We start from the raw sequence: 15,625 nt of genomic DNA, 5'->3' as shown, positions 1-15,625 counted from the left end.
TATGTAATATTTTTTAAAAACCAAAACTCAGGAAAGATGCTGGTAAATGTCAGTATTGGAATAGTTTTCAAAAGTAGCAAATGTACAGAAATGCTCAATTTATTAAAAGAAAATCAACCTATACAATTATTGAAGTGCCAAATCATTACATAAATATATGGAAGCATAAAGTTATATCAATTACATTTTTTCATAGATTAACTGATGGCCACATGTGGTACATGTCTTCTTGTACATATCCTCCTCCTCGTGTTCTTCTTCTGGACCATACTCATGCTGGTGAAGAGTTGATTCCTTTTTCCACAGGCTGCTTCTCACAGCTCGACGAAGGTCTACAATGAGACCAGGGGAACAAGCGAGCATTATTTATGTGTGAGAAAGAAGAAATGCAGGGAGGGATGGAGGCAAGAAAAAGAGAATTAAAAGCAGGTGTGAATGGGAGAAAAACATTTAAGTTAGTTTATGCTGGAAACAAAAGCAATTTAATGCTGGCCTATTTGCCTACCTTTGACTTTTTTATCGAATTTCTTTTGTTTGATCTTTTCTCTATTCTCTTGCCGTGCTTCTTTTGCTTCTTGCAGAGCTTCCTCACTGCCCCATACTTCAAGGGAACGTTTTATTATCTGAAAATAAAACAGGAGGATGACACAGTTGCAGATTTGCTCACAGATTTCAAATTATCTATGAGGGACAGTGAGGAAACACAAATGTGAAACCATCTTTAAACTAAGTGAATCTAACTGTGACAAGTATCGAAGCGGGCAATATGGAGCCATTCACTGCTTCTTGATATGTCTCAGTTATTTGACTTGAGTTCCACAATAAGGAGACTGTTTAGTTATAAAACATGTTGACGTACAATATCTTTATGGATATCATGAACTAAAGTCACTGTAGTCTTACTGGACCACAGGACTTCTCATTAGAGAGACACAACCAATACTGGTTTAACCTGAGTGTCACCACACCTCAGGTGAGGGGAGATGTTGAAAAGGAGAGCCTTTCATAGTAACCTCAGCTAGTGCAGGAATTGAACCAATGCTGCTGGTGTTACTTTGCATTGCAAGCCAACTATCCAACTAACTGGCCCATAAAAATGAACAAAATGAAGCAATAGTTGTGTATTAACATCTCACTCAAAGGTAATGTTTAATTTGGGTTTGAGTACTGGATTTGAATGCAAAGCAGAACATGTCTTTTGGACTGAAATGGTAAAAGGACAGTTTGGAAAACCAATGATTGTAGAAAGGATTGATGCACTTTTTAAAAGGAAGTCATAAACTCATTTTAAATGGTGTTTACACTACTACTTTGTTCAAGCAGCAGGGGAGATGGGTTACAGAGGGCTGTCACCAAGAGTTTTATATGTAAAGTGAAAGTCAGCCAGCAACAAATAGATGATTGGTTGAGGAATGACTACCAGTTCAAGCCTCAACCTGCTAATAACTATGTGATTGTCTCCTGGGTAGATGAAGAGCTAGGTGAAAGTAATACTGGCAGAAGCCTTCAGACCTGCAAACAGTAAAGCAGAATGGGTCACCGTGGCAGAAAATACCTGAAGAAAGCCAGTACATTTTCTTAGCAGTTGCTGTAAACTGTTGTTTTCACCAATGAAGTCAGAGCCTTTATAATTTATGAATCTATTGACTGCACGTCCTATGAGGATGTGAAAAGGACTAGGTAGGAGAGAGAGCAGAAAGACAACACGTCTTGGCAAATGAAAGGGTCATCTTAACAAACCCTGCGGACAGAGGACATTGACTCATTTCCTTAGTTTTTTTTCTCCCCCTCCACCTATGCACCACTTTTGTCTGTGCATCAGTAGGGGGAGAGTTTTATTAGTTTGTGTAGCTAGAAACTATTTATTTGTAACAAATAGCAATTCTCGTAAAGTACAGAAACTTGATCCATGCTTTCAGCTTGCCTGGATCTGAACCAGCATATGAACTGGGGAGTGTTTACATACTCTGATAACATCTTTACTATGATAACTCAAATGAAGTACAATAAACTGGAAACTTGTTTTTGATTTATGAAATACTTTAATTTTCTTTGTTTTTTTTTGTTAATTTATTGGTAGAGCCACAGTAGATTGTCTTGTTTCTTTTGGGTGGGTAAAACTACAGGACATGGCTCACTTCTGACTTGCAAAGTCTCTATGCCACCTACCAAGCACAAGTCAGGAATGTGATAGAATACAGTTCCCACCTCTTCAAGTATCAAGATATAAATCAGGTAGTCACCTATACTAGCCTTAAAGAAAAAGCAAATGCATTTCGTTAATGTCAGTTTCAAGATGCATGTTACAGGATCTAAACTGCTCTACTTATGTGAAACAAAAACAGCTCTGCTTCCTCAGTCTCGATCCCTGTGGTCCAGAGAAATTGAGCAGCTTACGTGATGTTGTCTAAATCACTGGCATCAGCTTGACCTGAGCACCACAGTGCCAAAGTTAGGGTATGTAATATCATTTAAGTCCAATAATCAGATAACTGATTGAGAAAAACAAGGACAGCAGTTACCTGGATAGATATCTACATTCCTATGTCAAAAAGTTTGCATGAATGCATTGCTAAACATGGTCACTGCTAGTTATTAGCACTCACTCTTTCTCAGGAAAAAGCTGTGCATTGCACCTTGTACTGTGTTACTTACCTGCAGCCTTACATAAAGTTTCATATTGCCCCAATTGGTATTATGTGGATTTTTCTTCAGTATGTACTTGAGTACAGGTGTTCGCTTGTCCAAGTCACAGTCTTTAAGCAGAAATTCCTGCTTTGCATCTGTTCGGGTAATTAGTTTGTGTTTCTCTTCACTATCTCTGCAATAAAGCAAGAAGCTGGTGATTGACATTTCCACTGCTAATGAGAATCTTTAGATTAGATCAGACCTAAGTACAGTAAGAAGTATCAGTAAGACTGGACATTTATCTTAGATGTTGTACCTTGTAATCACTGGTTACCTGAATATTCATGAATCTATGCATCGATGCTTCAGTAATAGAAAGCTACGAATAAAGGTAGATATTTAGCAACAACTGAATACTTGTGCATTTCACATTTGATTAGTTGTAAAATTCCCCTCTTTGGTTATGCATCACGTCCAGCAGCACAAAATGACAATTAAACAGAATGATGCAAATGTTATTTGCCTGTTTTATTTCAGACAGGAATGCAATATTTTCTGCATAATATGTACAGCAGAGGCAGGCCCTTTAGCCAACTGTTCCATGACAAACTTTGTAGTCCAAATGAGCTTTAAATTAGTTTTGTTTCCCTACAGAATGGAAACAGGCCCTTCAGCCCAACCAGTCCACACCGACCCTCTGAAGAGTAACCCACCCAGACCCATTTCCCTCTGGCTAATGCACCTACCACTACGGGCAATTTAGCATGGCCAATTCAGCTAACCTGCACATCTTTGGACTGTGGGAGGAAACCGGAGAACCTGGAGGAAACCCATGCAGACATGGGGAGAACATGCAAACTCCACACAGGCAGTCTCCCAAGGCTGGGACGCTGGTGCTGTGAGGCAGCAGTGCTAACCACTGAGTCACTGTGTCTCCACTTCCAACCCAATCAGCATAACGTATTCCCTTTGATCCATGCCATTTACCTCAACTGCTCCCTCTGGTGACAGTTCCAAAATCTAATTAGCTTTTTCCTGATCAGCTCTGCTACTATAGTCATATAGTGCTTATGTTCAGTGACTCTTAATTCAAAATGTGAATTCAAATCTTCTATGCCAGTTGATTTTTTTTTAATTGAAAATTCTGAATATTAAAGGAAGTATTAGGAGCAAAAAGCAACCACTAAACCACTGGATTGTCTAAAAACCCAACTGGTACACTCTACTGTTCTATAAGGAAGGAAACCTGCAAATTGTTAGCTGGTCTGGCCTATACTGTATTTGACTCCAGTTCTACACCAATATGACTGTCTCTTATAAGTGCTAGATACTGCCATGGTTCAAATCTAAAATAAGAACAAAAAATGCTGGAAATTCTCTGCAGGTCAAGCACCATTAATGGCCAGAAAAAGTGTTAACATAAAAATCAAACTGTGAAAAGCATGTAAAAATAGGGTATTACTTAACTGGAGAATGAATGCAGAATTTCTAGGTGCAGAGGGATCTAGATATTCTAGTACAGAAGTCACAATGTTAGAATGTAGATACAGCATGTAGTCAAGGCAACTAATGGCAACTTATCCAGTATTACAAGAGGAATGAAGCAAAATTGATTGTCATCAATAACTAGTTGCCGTTTCACAGACCAAAGGTCTTCTGCCTGCCAACAGCTATGTGATTGGCTCCCAGGGAGCTGAACAGCTTACGGGTATGAAGGAAGGGTCTGGCTTTTCCTTTTCTCTGCAGTACAAACACCTCAAGCCTGAAGAAAGTTATTTCTCATCAATTGCTGTGAGGCATGGCTTTTAAGGAATAAGCCAGAGACATTTGAAATATTATGTGAACCCGATAGATTGAGGAGAAGTGTGTCCTGACAAACCAAAAGGATCACTTCCACAAACGCTGTGGACAGGGACCATTGAACAGTCTTTCCCTTTACCTTTAACACCTTTTCTTTCTCTGCCATCTGTTTATGGGGAGAGGTTTAAAAGGCAGTTAAGAGAATTAGCTAATAGCATATGTCGTTGGTCTCAGCTATTTAGCTGAAACCAGAATCTATTTATTTTAATAAATAGTAATTCTCGTTAAGTTCAGAAACCTGGTCTTTGCTTTCTACCAACCTTAAATTGGGAAAATTTGCACACTTTTTTTTATAAAATCTTGAACTTTGTGATGACTTCGTGAATAGTGGGAGTTGATTTCCTACACACTGCCACTGTTAATGGTTCAACAGAGGTTAGCTTCCACCAACTTTTCACAATAATGAGCAATAGATGGAAATTGCTGGAAAAGCTCCAAGTCTGGCAGCATTTGTGGAGAGAAATTAGAGTTAACATTTCAGGTCCAGTGACCCTTCCTCAGAACTCAGTTCTGGAGACTGGATACTGGACTCGAAATGTCAACTCTGATTTCTCTGCACAGATGCTGCAGAGCTTTTCCAGCAATTTCTGTTTTTGTTTCTGATTTACAGCATCTGCAGCGTTTTCAGGTTTTAAGGAGCAATAGGTAATTGTATTAACAGTGATGGCCTCAGCCCATGAATTCATATTTCTGGGAAATACTTGGCAAACAGGCCCCTGTAATTAATAGGAATATGATCCAATATGCTTAATTATAATTGAAATGCCATTGTGACCATTTCTTTTCCATTTCTCCCCTACAACACTAAACATGGCATAAGAGTCAAAGGATAAAATTACTCTTAATACCTGCAATTATCACAGACAGGTAGATCAAAGTGACTACTGAGATAAGAGTCCATGAATTCTTTGCCGCATTCTTCACATAATAAGTAATCAAATTCCAAGACAGGTCCTGCAGTTACAGATAGCATATTTTGAGTTAGCAACAACTTTATAATGTGACAGATGGGAAAAAAAACTCGCACAATGAACACTTCCTGAAATGATTACCTGCAGTTGAGTAATTAAGACACTAAAATAGTAACAAGAGGTCTGACCAATGCATTTATAGCTATATAAATAATTAATGTTGTACAGTGTCACCCCAAAATGGAGTCTTAGATTTGCAGCATAATTGATCTATTTTACTGGGACAACTTATCTCCATTCAGTACTGATGGCAGCACTGTGTGGTTGAAACTCCTGTCAGTCAGGTGAGACTTTAAATTTAAAAAAACAGTAAACATTCTATTGTACGACTAAGACTGGAACATGAAGTGATTCATTTTGGCAGGAAGAGGGCAGCGCAGTGTCTCAGTGGTTAACACTTTTTTGTAAATATATTTATTAGCAAATTTTTTTAACGTTACAAACATAAAATTATTGAAAAATACAAACAAATATCAGTATAATAAAAAGAAAAAAACAAATTACAACTACTGTCTACTAACTACTAATCTACCCTATAATACAAAACAAACCCTAGCACTGTGCAAGCAACACCAATAAATAAGTAAATAACTAATAGATCAAAAAAAGAAAGAAAAGCAAACAAAAAACAAAACAAAGAACAGCTATGCTCGGCGCAAAGCTCCCAAACATAGGAACAGGAACGTGGTATATATACCCGTATTAACTCAGGAGACCCCCTCCAGGTTCTGGATTAGTGGTGCTGGAAGAGCACAGCAGTTCAGGCAGCATCCAAGTAGCTTCGAAATCGACGTTTCGGGCAAAAGCTCTTCATCAGGAATAAAGGCAGTGAGCCTGAAGCGTAGAGAGATAAGCTCGAGGAGGGTGGGGGTGGGGAGAAAGTAGCATAGAGTACAATGGGGGAGGGGATGAAGGTGATAGGTCAAGGAGGAGAGGGTGGAGTGGATAGGTGGAAAAGAAGATAGGCAGGTAGGACAAGTCCGGACAAGTCATGGGGACAGTTACTGAGCTGGAAGTTTAGAACTAGGATGAGGTGGGGGAAGGGGAAATGAGGAAGCTGTTGAAGTCCACATTGATGCCCTGGGGTTGAAGTGTTCCGAGGCGGAAGATGAGGCGTTCTTCCTCCAGGCGTCTGGTGGTGAGGGAGCCACGGTGAAGGAGGCCCAGGACCTCCATGTCCTCGGCAGAGTGGGAGGGGGAGTTGAAATGTTGGGCCACGGGGCGGTGTGGTTGATTGGTGCGGGTGTCCCGGAGATGTTCCCTAAAGCGCTTTGCTAGGAGGCGCCCAGTCTCCCCAATGTAGAGGAGACTGCATCGGGAGCAACAGATACAATAAATTATATTAGTGGCCGTGCAAGTAAACCTTTGATGGATGTGGAAGGCTCCTTTAGGGCCTTGGATAGAGGTGAGGGAGGAGGTGTGGGCGCAGGTTTTACAGTTCCTGCGGTGGCAGGAGAAAGTGCCAGGATTGGAGGGTGGGTTGTTTGGTGGCGTGGACCTGACCAGGTAGTCATGGAGGGAACGGTCTTTGCAGAAGGCGGTAAGGGATGGGGAGGGAAATATATCCCTGGTGGTGGGGTCTGTTTGGAGGTGGCAGAAATGTCAGCGAATGATTTGGTTTATGCGAAGGTTGGTAGGGTGGAAGGTGAGCACCAGGGGCGTTCTGTCCTTGTTACGGTTGGAGGGGTGGGGTCTGAGGGCGGAGGTGCGGGATGTAGATGAGATGCATTGGAGGGCATCTTTAACCACGTGGGAAGGGAAATTGCGGTCTCTAAAGAAGGAGGCCATCTAGTGTGCTCTGTGGTGGAACTGGTCCTCCTGGGAGCAGATCAGGCAGAGGCGGAGGAATTGGGAATACGGGATGGCATTTTTGCAAGAGATAGGGTGGGAAGAGGTGTAATCCAGGTAGCTGTGGGAGTCGGTGGGTTTGTAAAAAATGTCAGTGTCAAGTCAATCGTCATTAATGGAGATGGAGAGCTCCAGGAAGGGGAGCGAGGTGTCAGAGATGGTCCAGGTAAACTTAAGGTCAGGGTGGAATGTGTTGGTGAAGTTGATGAATTGCTCAACCCCCTCACGGGAGCACGAGGTGGCGCCAATGCAGTCATCAATGTAGCGGAGGAAGAGGTGGGGAGAGGTGCCGGTGTAATTACTGAAGATCAACTGCTCTACGTAGCCAACAAAGAGACAGGCATAGCTGGGGCCCATATGTGTGCCTATGGCTTCCCCTTTGGTCTGGAGGAAGTGGGAGGATTCAAAGGAGAAATTGTTAAGGGTGAGGACTAGTTCGGCCAAACGAATGAGAGTATCGGTGGAAGGGTATTGTTGGGGACGTCTGGAGAGGAAACAACGGAGGGCTTGGAGGCCCTGGTCATGGCGGATGGCGGTGTAGAGGGATTGGATATCCATGGTGAAGATGAGGCGTTGGGGGCCAGGGAAACGGAAGTCTTGGAGGAGGTGCAGGGCGTGGGTGGTGTCTCGAACGTATGTGGGGAGTTCCTGGACTAGGGGGGATAGGACTTCAGTGGGGCAGGAGCATGCTGAGACATCCCGCACCTCCGCCCTCAGACCTCACCCCTTGAACCGTAACAAGGACAGAACGCCCCTGGTGCTCACCTTCCACCCTACCAACCTTCGCATAAACCAAATCATCCGCCGACATTTCTGCCACCTCCAAACAGACTACCAGGGATATATTTCCCTCCCCACCCCTTTCCGCCTTCTGCAAAGACCGTTCCCTCCGTGACTACCTGGTCAGGTCCATGCCCCCAAACAACCCACCCTCCAATCCTGGCACTTTCCCCTGCCACCGCAGGAACTGTAAAACCTCCTCCCTCACCTCTATCCAAGGCCCTAAAGGAGCCTTCCACATCCATCAAAGTTTTACCTGCACATCCACTAATATCATTGATTGTATCCGTTGCTCCCGATGCAGTCTCCTCTACATTGGGGAGACTGGGCGCCTCCTAGCAGAGAGCTTTAGCGAACATCTCCGGGACACCCGCACCAATCAACCACACCGCCCCGTGGCCCAACATTTCAACTCCCCCTCCCACTCTGCCGAGGACATGAAGGTCCTGGGCCTCCTTCACCGCGGCTCCCTCACCACCAGACGCCTGGAGGAAGAACGCCTCATCTTCCGCCTCGGAACACTTCAACCCCAGGGCATCAATGTGGACTTCAACAGTTTCCTCATTTCCCCTTCCCCCACCTCATCCTAGTTCTAAACTTGCAGCTCAGTAACTCTCCCCATGACCTGTCCTACCTGCCTATCTTCTTTTCCACCTATTCACTCCACCTTCTCCTCCTTGACCTATCACCTTCATCCCCTCCCCCTCTCACCCATTGTACTCTATGCTACTTTCTCCCCACCCCCACCCTCCTCGAGCTTATCTCTCCACGCTTCAGGCTCACTGCCTTTATTCCTGATGAAGGGCTTTTGCCCAAAACATCGATCTCGAAGCTACTTGGATGCTGCCTGAACTGCTGTGCTCTTCCAGCACCACTAATCCGGAATCTGGTTTCCAGCATCTGCAGTCATTGTTTTTACCTTTTAGACCCCCTCCAGGGCCCAGGGCTTGACAAACGTAACCATTCTGGTTAAACAAACGCCCTAGTTAAGATAGCTGACAAATCTATACCCAAATAACTCAAGTAGGGTTGCGATGTCTTATAAAAATTGTCTGTTGTGTGGTGCACCATGTTTGTAAAAAAAGTCCAAGGGAATGTGCTCAATAATTAATTTCTGCCATCCCAGCAAGCCCGGCGGGTTCTCAGACACCCAGTTCATCAGAATATTCTTCCGTGCACATTATGCAAGAATATAAAATAGTTTCTTCCCATGCCCATCTAAAGATGGTAAATTCGGTCGACCCAAGAAGAGAGATATCAGGTCTACTTTTTGACTTCAGTCCTCTATAACCTCCAATAAACATGGAGCCAGTGACATGTCCAGAAGCAATGGGTAAGAGTACCTACACTTATTTTACATTTGGGGCACACTGAAGATGCCCCTTTTTTAAACTCCACCAGATGGTCTGTTGCCAGATGAGCCCTGTGCAGAACTTCTAACTGCATAGCGCATGTCCTGTTACAGATTGAGATCTTTCGAGCAATCTCTCATATGTTCTCCCATGTTTCAGAAGAGATCTCCACTCCTAGCTCTAGCTCCCGATCCTCACATAACTGGTTAATATCCTGCCAGGCCCTGCCACCCAGCAGGTGATAGAGGGCACTAACTGTAAGGGTGCTTGTGGAACGTAGCAACAACCTCTCTGTATCGGCCTTATAGGGCTTAGCGAGAAGCGTAGTCGTCCTCTGGATGAAATCCCTAACCTGAAAAAAACAAAATCAATCTCTGCTGGATAACCCATGTTTGTGGCTCAGTTGCTCAAAAGACATCATAACCTCCCCCTCAAACAAGTCTCTCAAACTCGAAACTCCTCTCACTGCCCATAGTTTGAACCCCGATTCCAACATCCCTGGTCGGAACCCTGGCGTACCAACTATAGGTGGAAGTGGTGAAATCTTGGATAAACAACCCTCACTCTGACACATCGCTCTCCATGCCTTGACTGTACTAATGACAATGGGATCCCGGCAGTGGTCCATAACTGTCCTCCTCTTATCCATGAACAATAGGTTAATAAGAGGGCACTTTGCCTGGGAGGCCTCAATATCCAGCCATATTGAGTTTGGATCGTTACCTACCCAATCGCAGACAAAGGACAGCAGGGAACTCAATTGATACCTCCTGATGTCTGGGAAATCAATTCCTTCCCCCTCCTTGAGGCAACTGCAATTTAGTAAGTTTGATGAGGGGCTACCCACGATGCCAGACAAAGGAACCAAACCATCCCATAAGTTTCCGCAGCATTGACCTGGGAAACATTATAGGGAGCATACATATGGGATAAAACAAATGAGGAAGAACATTCATCTTAATGAGAGATATTTGGTCTAGCCATGAAATTGGAAGAGCTTCCCATCTCTGGAGATCTCACCCAATATTGTCAAGCAAGTGAGCAAAGTTAGTCCAAAATAACAGATCAAACTTGGGTATAATAAAAATGCCTAGGTATTGGAACCCTGCCCGTGACCAGTTAAAAGGGAACTTAGGGCCACCCTCGACTTCTGGCACATCCTTGAGGTTCCCCAAAGGCATAGCCTCTGATTTTGCAAAGTTAATCTTATATCCTGAAATAACCTCAAATGAATTGATACATTGTATCAAATGGGGTATGGAAGTGATTGGGTTCGATGAAAACAGAAGGCCATCATCCTCGTACGATGTAATCTTGTGTGCCCTCGATCCCACTTCCGAAGTGGTTATGTGGACGTTCTGATGAATAGCCTCTGCCAGCGGCTCTATCACCAATGCAAACAACAATGGTGAGAGGGGGCAGCCTTGCTGACTACCCCTACCAATTGTAAAATTCCCAGACTTCACCCCGTTGGTGATGACCACAGCCAGAGGGTGGCAATTTAAAACCTCCTCCACCTAGCAAAGACTCCACCCAACCCGAACTGTTCTCAGACATAAAAAAGATACGGCGATTCCACCCGGTCAAATGCTTTCTCTGCATCTAAGGAAATCACCAACCCCTGAATCAATCATTGCTGACAAACTTGGACCACATTCAGCAACCTTCTAATATTACTAGAGGACCTACGCCCCTTATAAAGCCTGTCTGGTCCTCTTTAACAATATAGGGCAACACCTTTTCCAATCTCAGCACCAGGATCTTAGACAGAATTTTGAAATCTGAATTTAATAGCGAGATGGGCCTGTATGAGGCACAATCCTCAGGAGCCTTCCCCTTCCTATGAATTAAGGAAATATTAGCTTCTCTCCAAGATGTTGGTCGGCATTCATGCATACAGGAGTGATTGTACATCTCCAACATTGGCCCTGACAGAATCCCTATAAACTCCTTATAAAACTCACTCACTAGTTGTCTAGTTGCCTCCTGTATTTCCTGAACTGTCAAAGGGCCATTAAGGAGAGAGGCCTGTTCTAAGTTTACCCTGGGAGGTCCAGGTTCTTAAAAAAGGCATCCATTTTAGCCTTCCTGTCCTTGCAACCTTCAGACTGGCACAATTCAGAGTAAAAACTCTGAAAAGCCTCATTAATCATTTTAGTATCGTATGTAAGGACCCCAGCGCTGTCTCTGATTGCAGTAATGGATTGGGGAGCATGCTTTTCCCTAGTCAGGTATGCTAAATACCTCCCTGGCCTATCCCCATATTTGAACAGCCTTTGTCTAGCAAAAACAAGTTCTTTCTTTGCGTTTTGTATCAGTATTGAATTCAAGGCAGCCCGGAGGGCTGTGATCCGCTGTAGCTTAGTCACCGAAGGCCGTGCAAAATGTGCCGCCTAACTGATCATCTTCAACTTCATTTTTCTCCCTGATCTCATTAACCCTCTATTCCCTTTACTGATTCAATACCTGTTTATCTGAGGCTTGAATATACTTAACAACCCAGCCTCAATAGCCCTCTGCAGTAAAGAATTCCACAGATTTACTCTCATCAGAAAATAAATTTCTTTTCATGGTACTAGCTTAGTTTGGGATTATGGTTGGCATGGACTGGTTGGACCAAAGGGTCTGTTTCTGTGTTATGTGACTCTATCATAAATGGGTAACCCATCAGTTTGAGATAAACCCTCTGGTCCTGAACTCTCCCAAAAAGAGAAACAATCTCTCCACCATTACTCTGAGAGGCCCCTAAGAATCTTAAATTATTCAATACGGTCTCCTCTCATTTTTCTAAACTACAATGAGTACAAGTCCAACTTACTCAACCTCTCCCCACAAGAAAATTTTTTTATGCCCAGGATCAACTTTGTGAACTGCCGCTGGACTGCCTTCATTGGCAATAAGTCTTTTTTATGATAAGGGACCATAACAGTATTCCAGCTGTGGTCTGACTAATGCCTTACACCATCTTAGTAAGACCTCCCTACTTTTACATTCCAAACTCCTTTGAAATAAAGACCGACAGTCCGCTTGAGTTCCCCACTACCCACTGAACGTGGATGGAAGTATATTGTGACTCATGCACAAAGACCCCTAAATTCCTTTGCTGTAGCTTTTTGCAGTCTTTTCCTATTTAAATAATACTCAGTACTTCTAATCTGGACAGGTCTTGTGAGGTTATATCGCTTCAAAGTCTGTGAGAAGATTTGTAGCTCGGATGCTCGTTGTTGTGGTTCTGTTCGCCGAGCTGGGAATTTGTGTTGCAGACGTTTCGTCCCCTGTCTAGGTGACATCCTCAGTGCTTGGGAGCCTCCTGTGAAGTGCTTCTGTGATGTTTCCTCCGGCATTTGTAGGGGTTTGAATCTGTCACTTCCGGTTGTCAGTTCCAGTTGTCTGCTGCAGTGGTTGATATATCGGGTCCAGGTCGATGTGCTTATTGATTGAATCTATGGATGAGTGCCATGCCTCTAGGAATTCCCTGGCCGTTCTCTGTTTGGCTTGTCCTATAATAGTAGAGTTGTCCCAGTTGAACTCATGTTGTTTGTCATCTGCGTGTGTGGCTACTAAGGATAGCTGGTCGTGTCGTTTCGTGGCTAGTTGGTGTTCATGGATGTGGATCGTTAGCAGTCTTCCTGTTTGCCCTATGTAGTGTTTTGTGCAGTCCTTGCATGGGATTTTGTACACTACATTGGTTTTGCTCATGCTGGGTATTGAATCCTTCGTTCTGGTGAGTTGTTGTCTGACAGTGGCTCTGCGATCACTAGGACTCATAACAGCACACAAACCAACAGCCACTCTCAGACAACAACTCACCAGGACAAAGGATTCTGGTGAGAAGTCCCAGAATTTTTATTTTTAAAAAATCACTTCTATTCAGGGATAGTTCTGTGCTATATGTGCACCTTCGACCTGTATTGAAGACATGCTGATTGGTTAATAAAATGATTCCTACGAATATGATCCCTCAGGCACCAAGTATCAAAGACTCCATCATCTGAATGTTGAAAGAAAATCCTTAAATACCCCCAAACCCCTTGCTCGGTGGTTACTGACCCCTCTACTAAAGTGATGTTTCTTCCTACCTACACTCCCTTGCCCACATCTCAATCAGCACCACTCCCCATCCGTCAAACCTTCTCTGCTCTAACGACAATAATCACAGCTTATCTAGTCTCTCTTCATTGTTAAACATTCTAGGGCAAGCAATATCCCGGTGAATCTCCACTAAATCCTCTCTGGTGCAATCATATTCCAATTATATTATGCTAGAATGTTTAATACAAATGTACCTGGTTGATGTACAACTTTATTCACTTCAGCAAGTTCTTCCTCCTCCTCCTCCAGAAAGAACCCTCCTCCCGTATCTGTTACTTTGGGTGCAAACTTTGCAACAGTACCACCTGTTAGATATAAGTATAAATACTGTTTCAGACAAAACTGTGGTACCTCAGAGTGTACAGGATTCCATCCAACAGATCTTGCTTAAAAACAGGGCTTAGATTCAATTTCTAAACAGCAAGACCTGAGTTCCGAGCTTTCAGTTACAAAGCACGTTAAAGTAATTCTACTCGGATGTAATACTGCAGAACACAGCAAACGCACTTGCCTGCATCAACAGAAGGGTAGGGTCTGCTGGCCAGCCTGGCCTGCCGCAGGATCAGCGCTCTCTGTCGGTTCCGCTCAATCTTGGCCAACACAACAGGTGGTAGAGATCTTTTTTGCTCCAGCTCTGTCTGTCCTGCATCGGCAGAAGTCGATGATGATCCACCCTTTGCCTCCAAACTCATGTTTAGATTGAGGTTTTTGCCTCGTTGCTTGGAACCAACTGGGAGAATAATTAAGAACAAGACAATTAGAACATCTAATGCGTAAAAGAGGGCAGGGCTCACAATAAAACCAATGTTTTACAATGTGTTGAATTAATTAGTAATCAGTACGTTCAATTTGGGAACTGACCAACAGAGACCAGAAATGTCCCATGATCAATGTCTGCCCTGTATTGAGCAACATTTGTGTTAAACGCGTGAGCTGAGTTTAACGTTATGGCTCATTAACCTGGATTTCCCAACCCATGTCTAATCTCCTGGTCATTTTAAACACCTTGGCGCATTCACTTTTCAATATCCTGCACTCAAGAAAATAACAACATGCCATGTTTCTGTAATTTGTCCCTTTAAGCCCTTGTATCATTCAGGTGATCCTGCTTCAACTTCCTCCAATAATTCAATAATATTCTTGCTGAAATACACACTGAAAACGTAAGGTGATGCTGCAGCCAGCATCCTAACAGGATCCTGTACAGCTAAAGCCTTATTCTCCTATTCTGAATTCCCCCAGCCTCACAAAGTTTGACCCCCAGCCTCCCCAATGATTGACCCTCAATTTCCTCAGTGATTGACCCCCCAGCCTCCCCAGTGATTGACCCCCCAGCCTCCCCAGTGATTGACCCCCAGCCTCTCCAGTGATTGACCCCCAGCCTCCCCAGTGATTGACCCCCAGCCTCCCTAGTGATTGACCCCCAGCCTCCCCAGTGATTGACCCCCCCCAGCCTCCCCAGTGATTGACCCCCCCCAGCCTCCCCAGTGATTGACCCCCTTTAGCTTTCTCTACCTAGTGACTGGATTTTATTATAATCTTATCTGAGAACCCAATCCCTCCTCCCACCTGCACATCTCACAGCCTCTGGTCACCAAGAAACATTCAGATTTGTCATCCTCGGATTAAATGGATGATTTAACATTCCCAACTTGATTTGTTTATGATCTTTACAATCCCCTCTCCCTCTCCCTGCGTCTATCTGTCTTGACAGCAACACTTCCGGCCACTACCGCTTTCCGGATATGACGCTGACACTAGCGACCGTTGACGCGTTCCCGAGTCGCGATGACGTCACACGCACCACCATTCCGCCCCCTGCTGGTGGCTGGAGGGACGACGTACTTTATCCGAACCTGCTCCACCCGGGGAGGCTTGGGGGTCAATCGTTGGGGAGGCTTGGGGGTCAATCGTTGGGGAGGCTGGGGGTCAATCGTTGGGGAGGCTGAGGGTCAGTCGTTGGGGAGGCTGGGGGTCAGTCGTTGGGGAGGCTGGGGGTCAGTCATTGGGGAGGCTGACGGTCAATCATTGGGGAGGCTGAGGGTCAATCATTGGGGAGGCTGGGGGTCAATCATTGAGGAATGTGAGGGTCAA

At 44.2% G+C, this 15,625-nt stretch overlaps 1 protein-coding gene across 1 annotated transcript; it reads right to left on the bottom strand.

The window, feature by feature from the left end:
* Positions 1-83: 83 nt before the first annotated feature.
* Positions 84-15,261, bottom strand: xpa (xeroderma pigmentosum, complementation group A). The gene is made up of 7 exons (XM_072590045.1): positions 15,101-15,261; positions 14,043-14,261; positions 13,726-13,836; positions 5,337-5,442; positions 2,656-2,821; positions 506-623; positions 84-332 (listed from the first exon to the last, which is right to left on the bottom strand). Exons 2-7 carry the CDS (start codon positions 14,221-14,223, stop codon positions 181-183), a joined length of 834 nt encoding a protein of 277 aa, XP_072446146.1. The 5' UTR covers positions 14,224-14,261; positions 15,101-15,261; the 3' UTR covers positions 84-180.
* Between the last annotated feature and the right edge of the window lie 364 nt (positions 15,262-15,625).

This window comes from Chiloscyllium punctatum, chromosome 2, assembly GCF_047496795.1.
Source record: "Chiloscyllium punctatum isolate Juve2018m chromosome 2, sChiPun1.3, whole genome shotgun sequence".
NCBI classification, from domain to species: Eukaryota; Metazoa; Chordata; class Chondrichthyes; order Orectolobiformes; family Hemiscylliidae; genus Chiloscyllium; species Chiloscyllium punctatum.
This window is presented reverse-complemented; position numbering and strand designations above follow the sequence as displayed.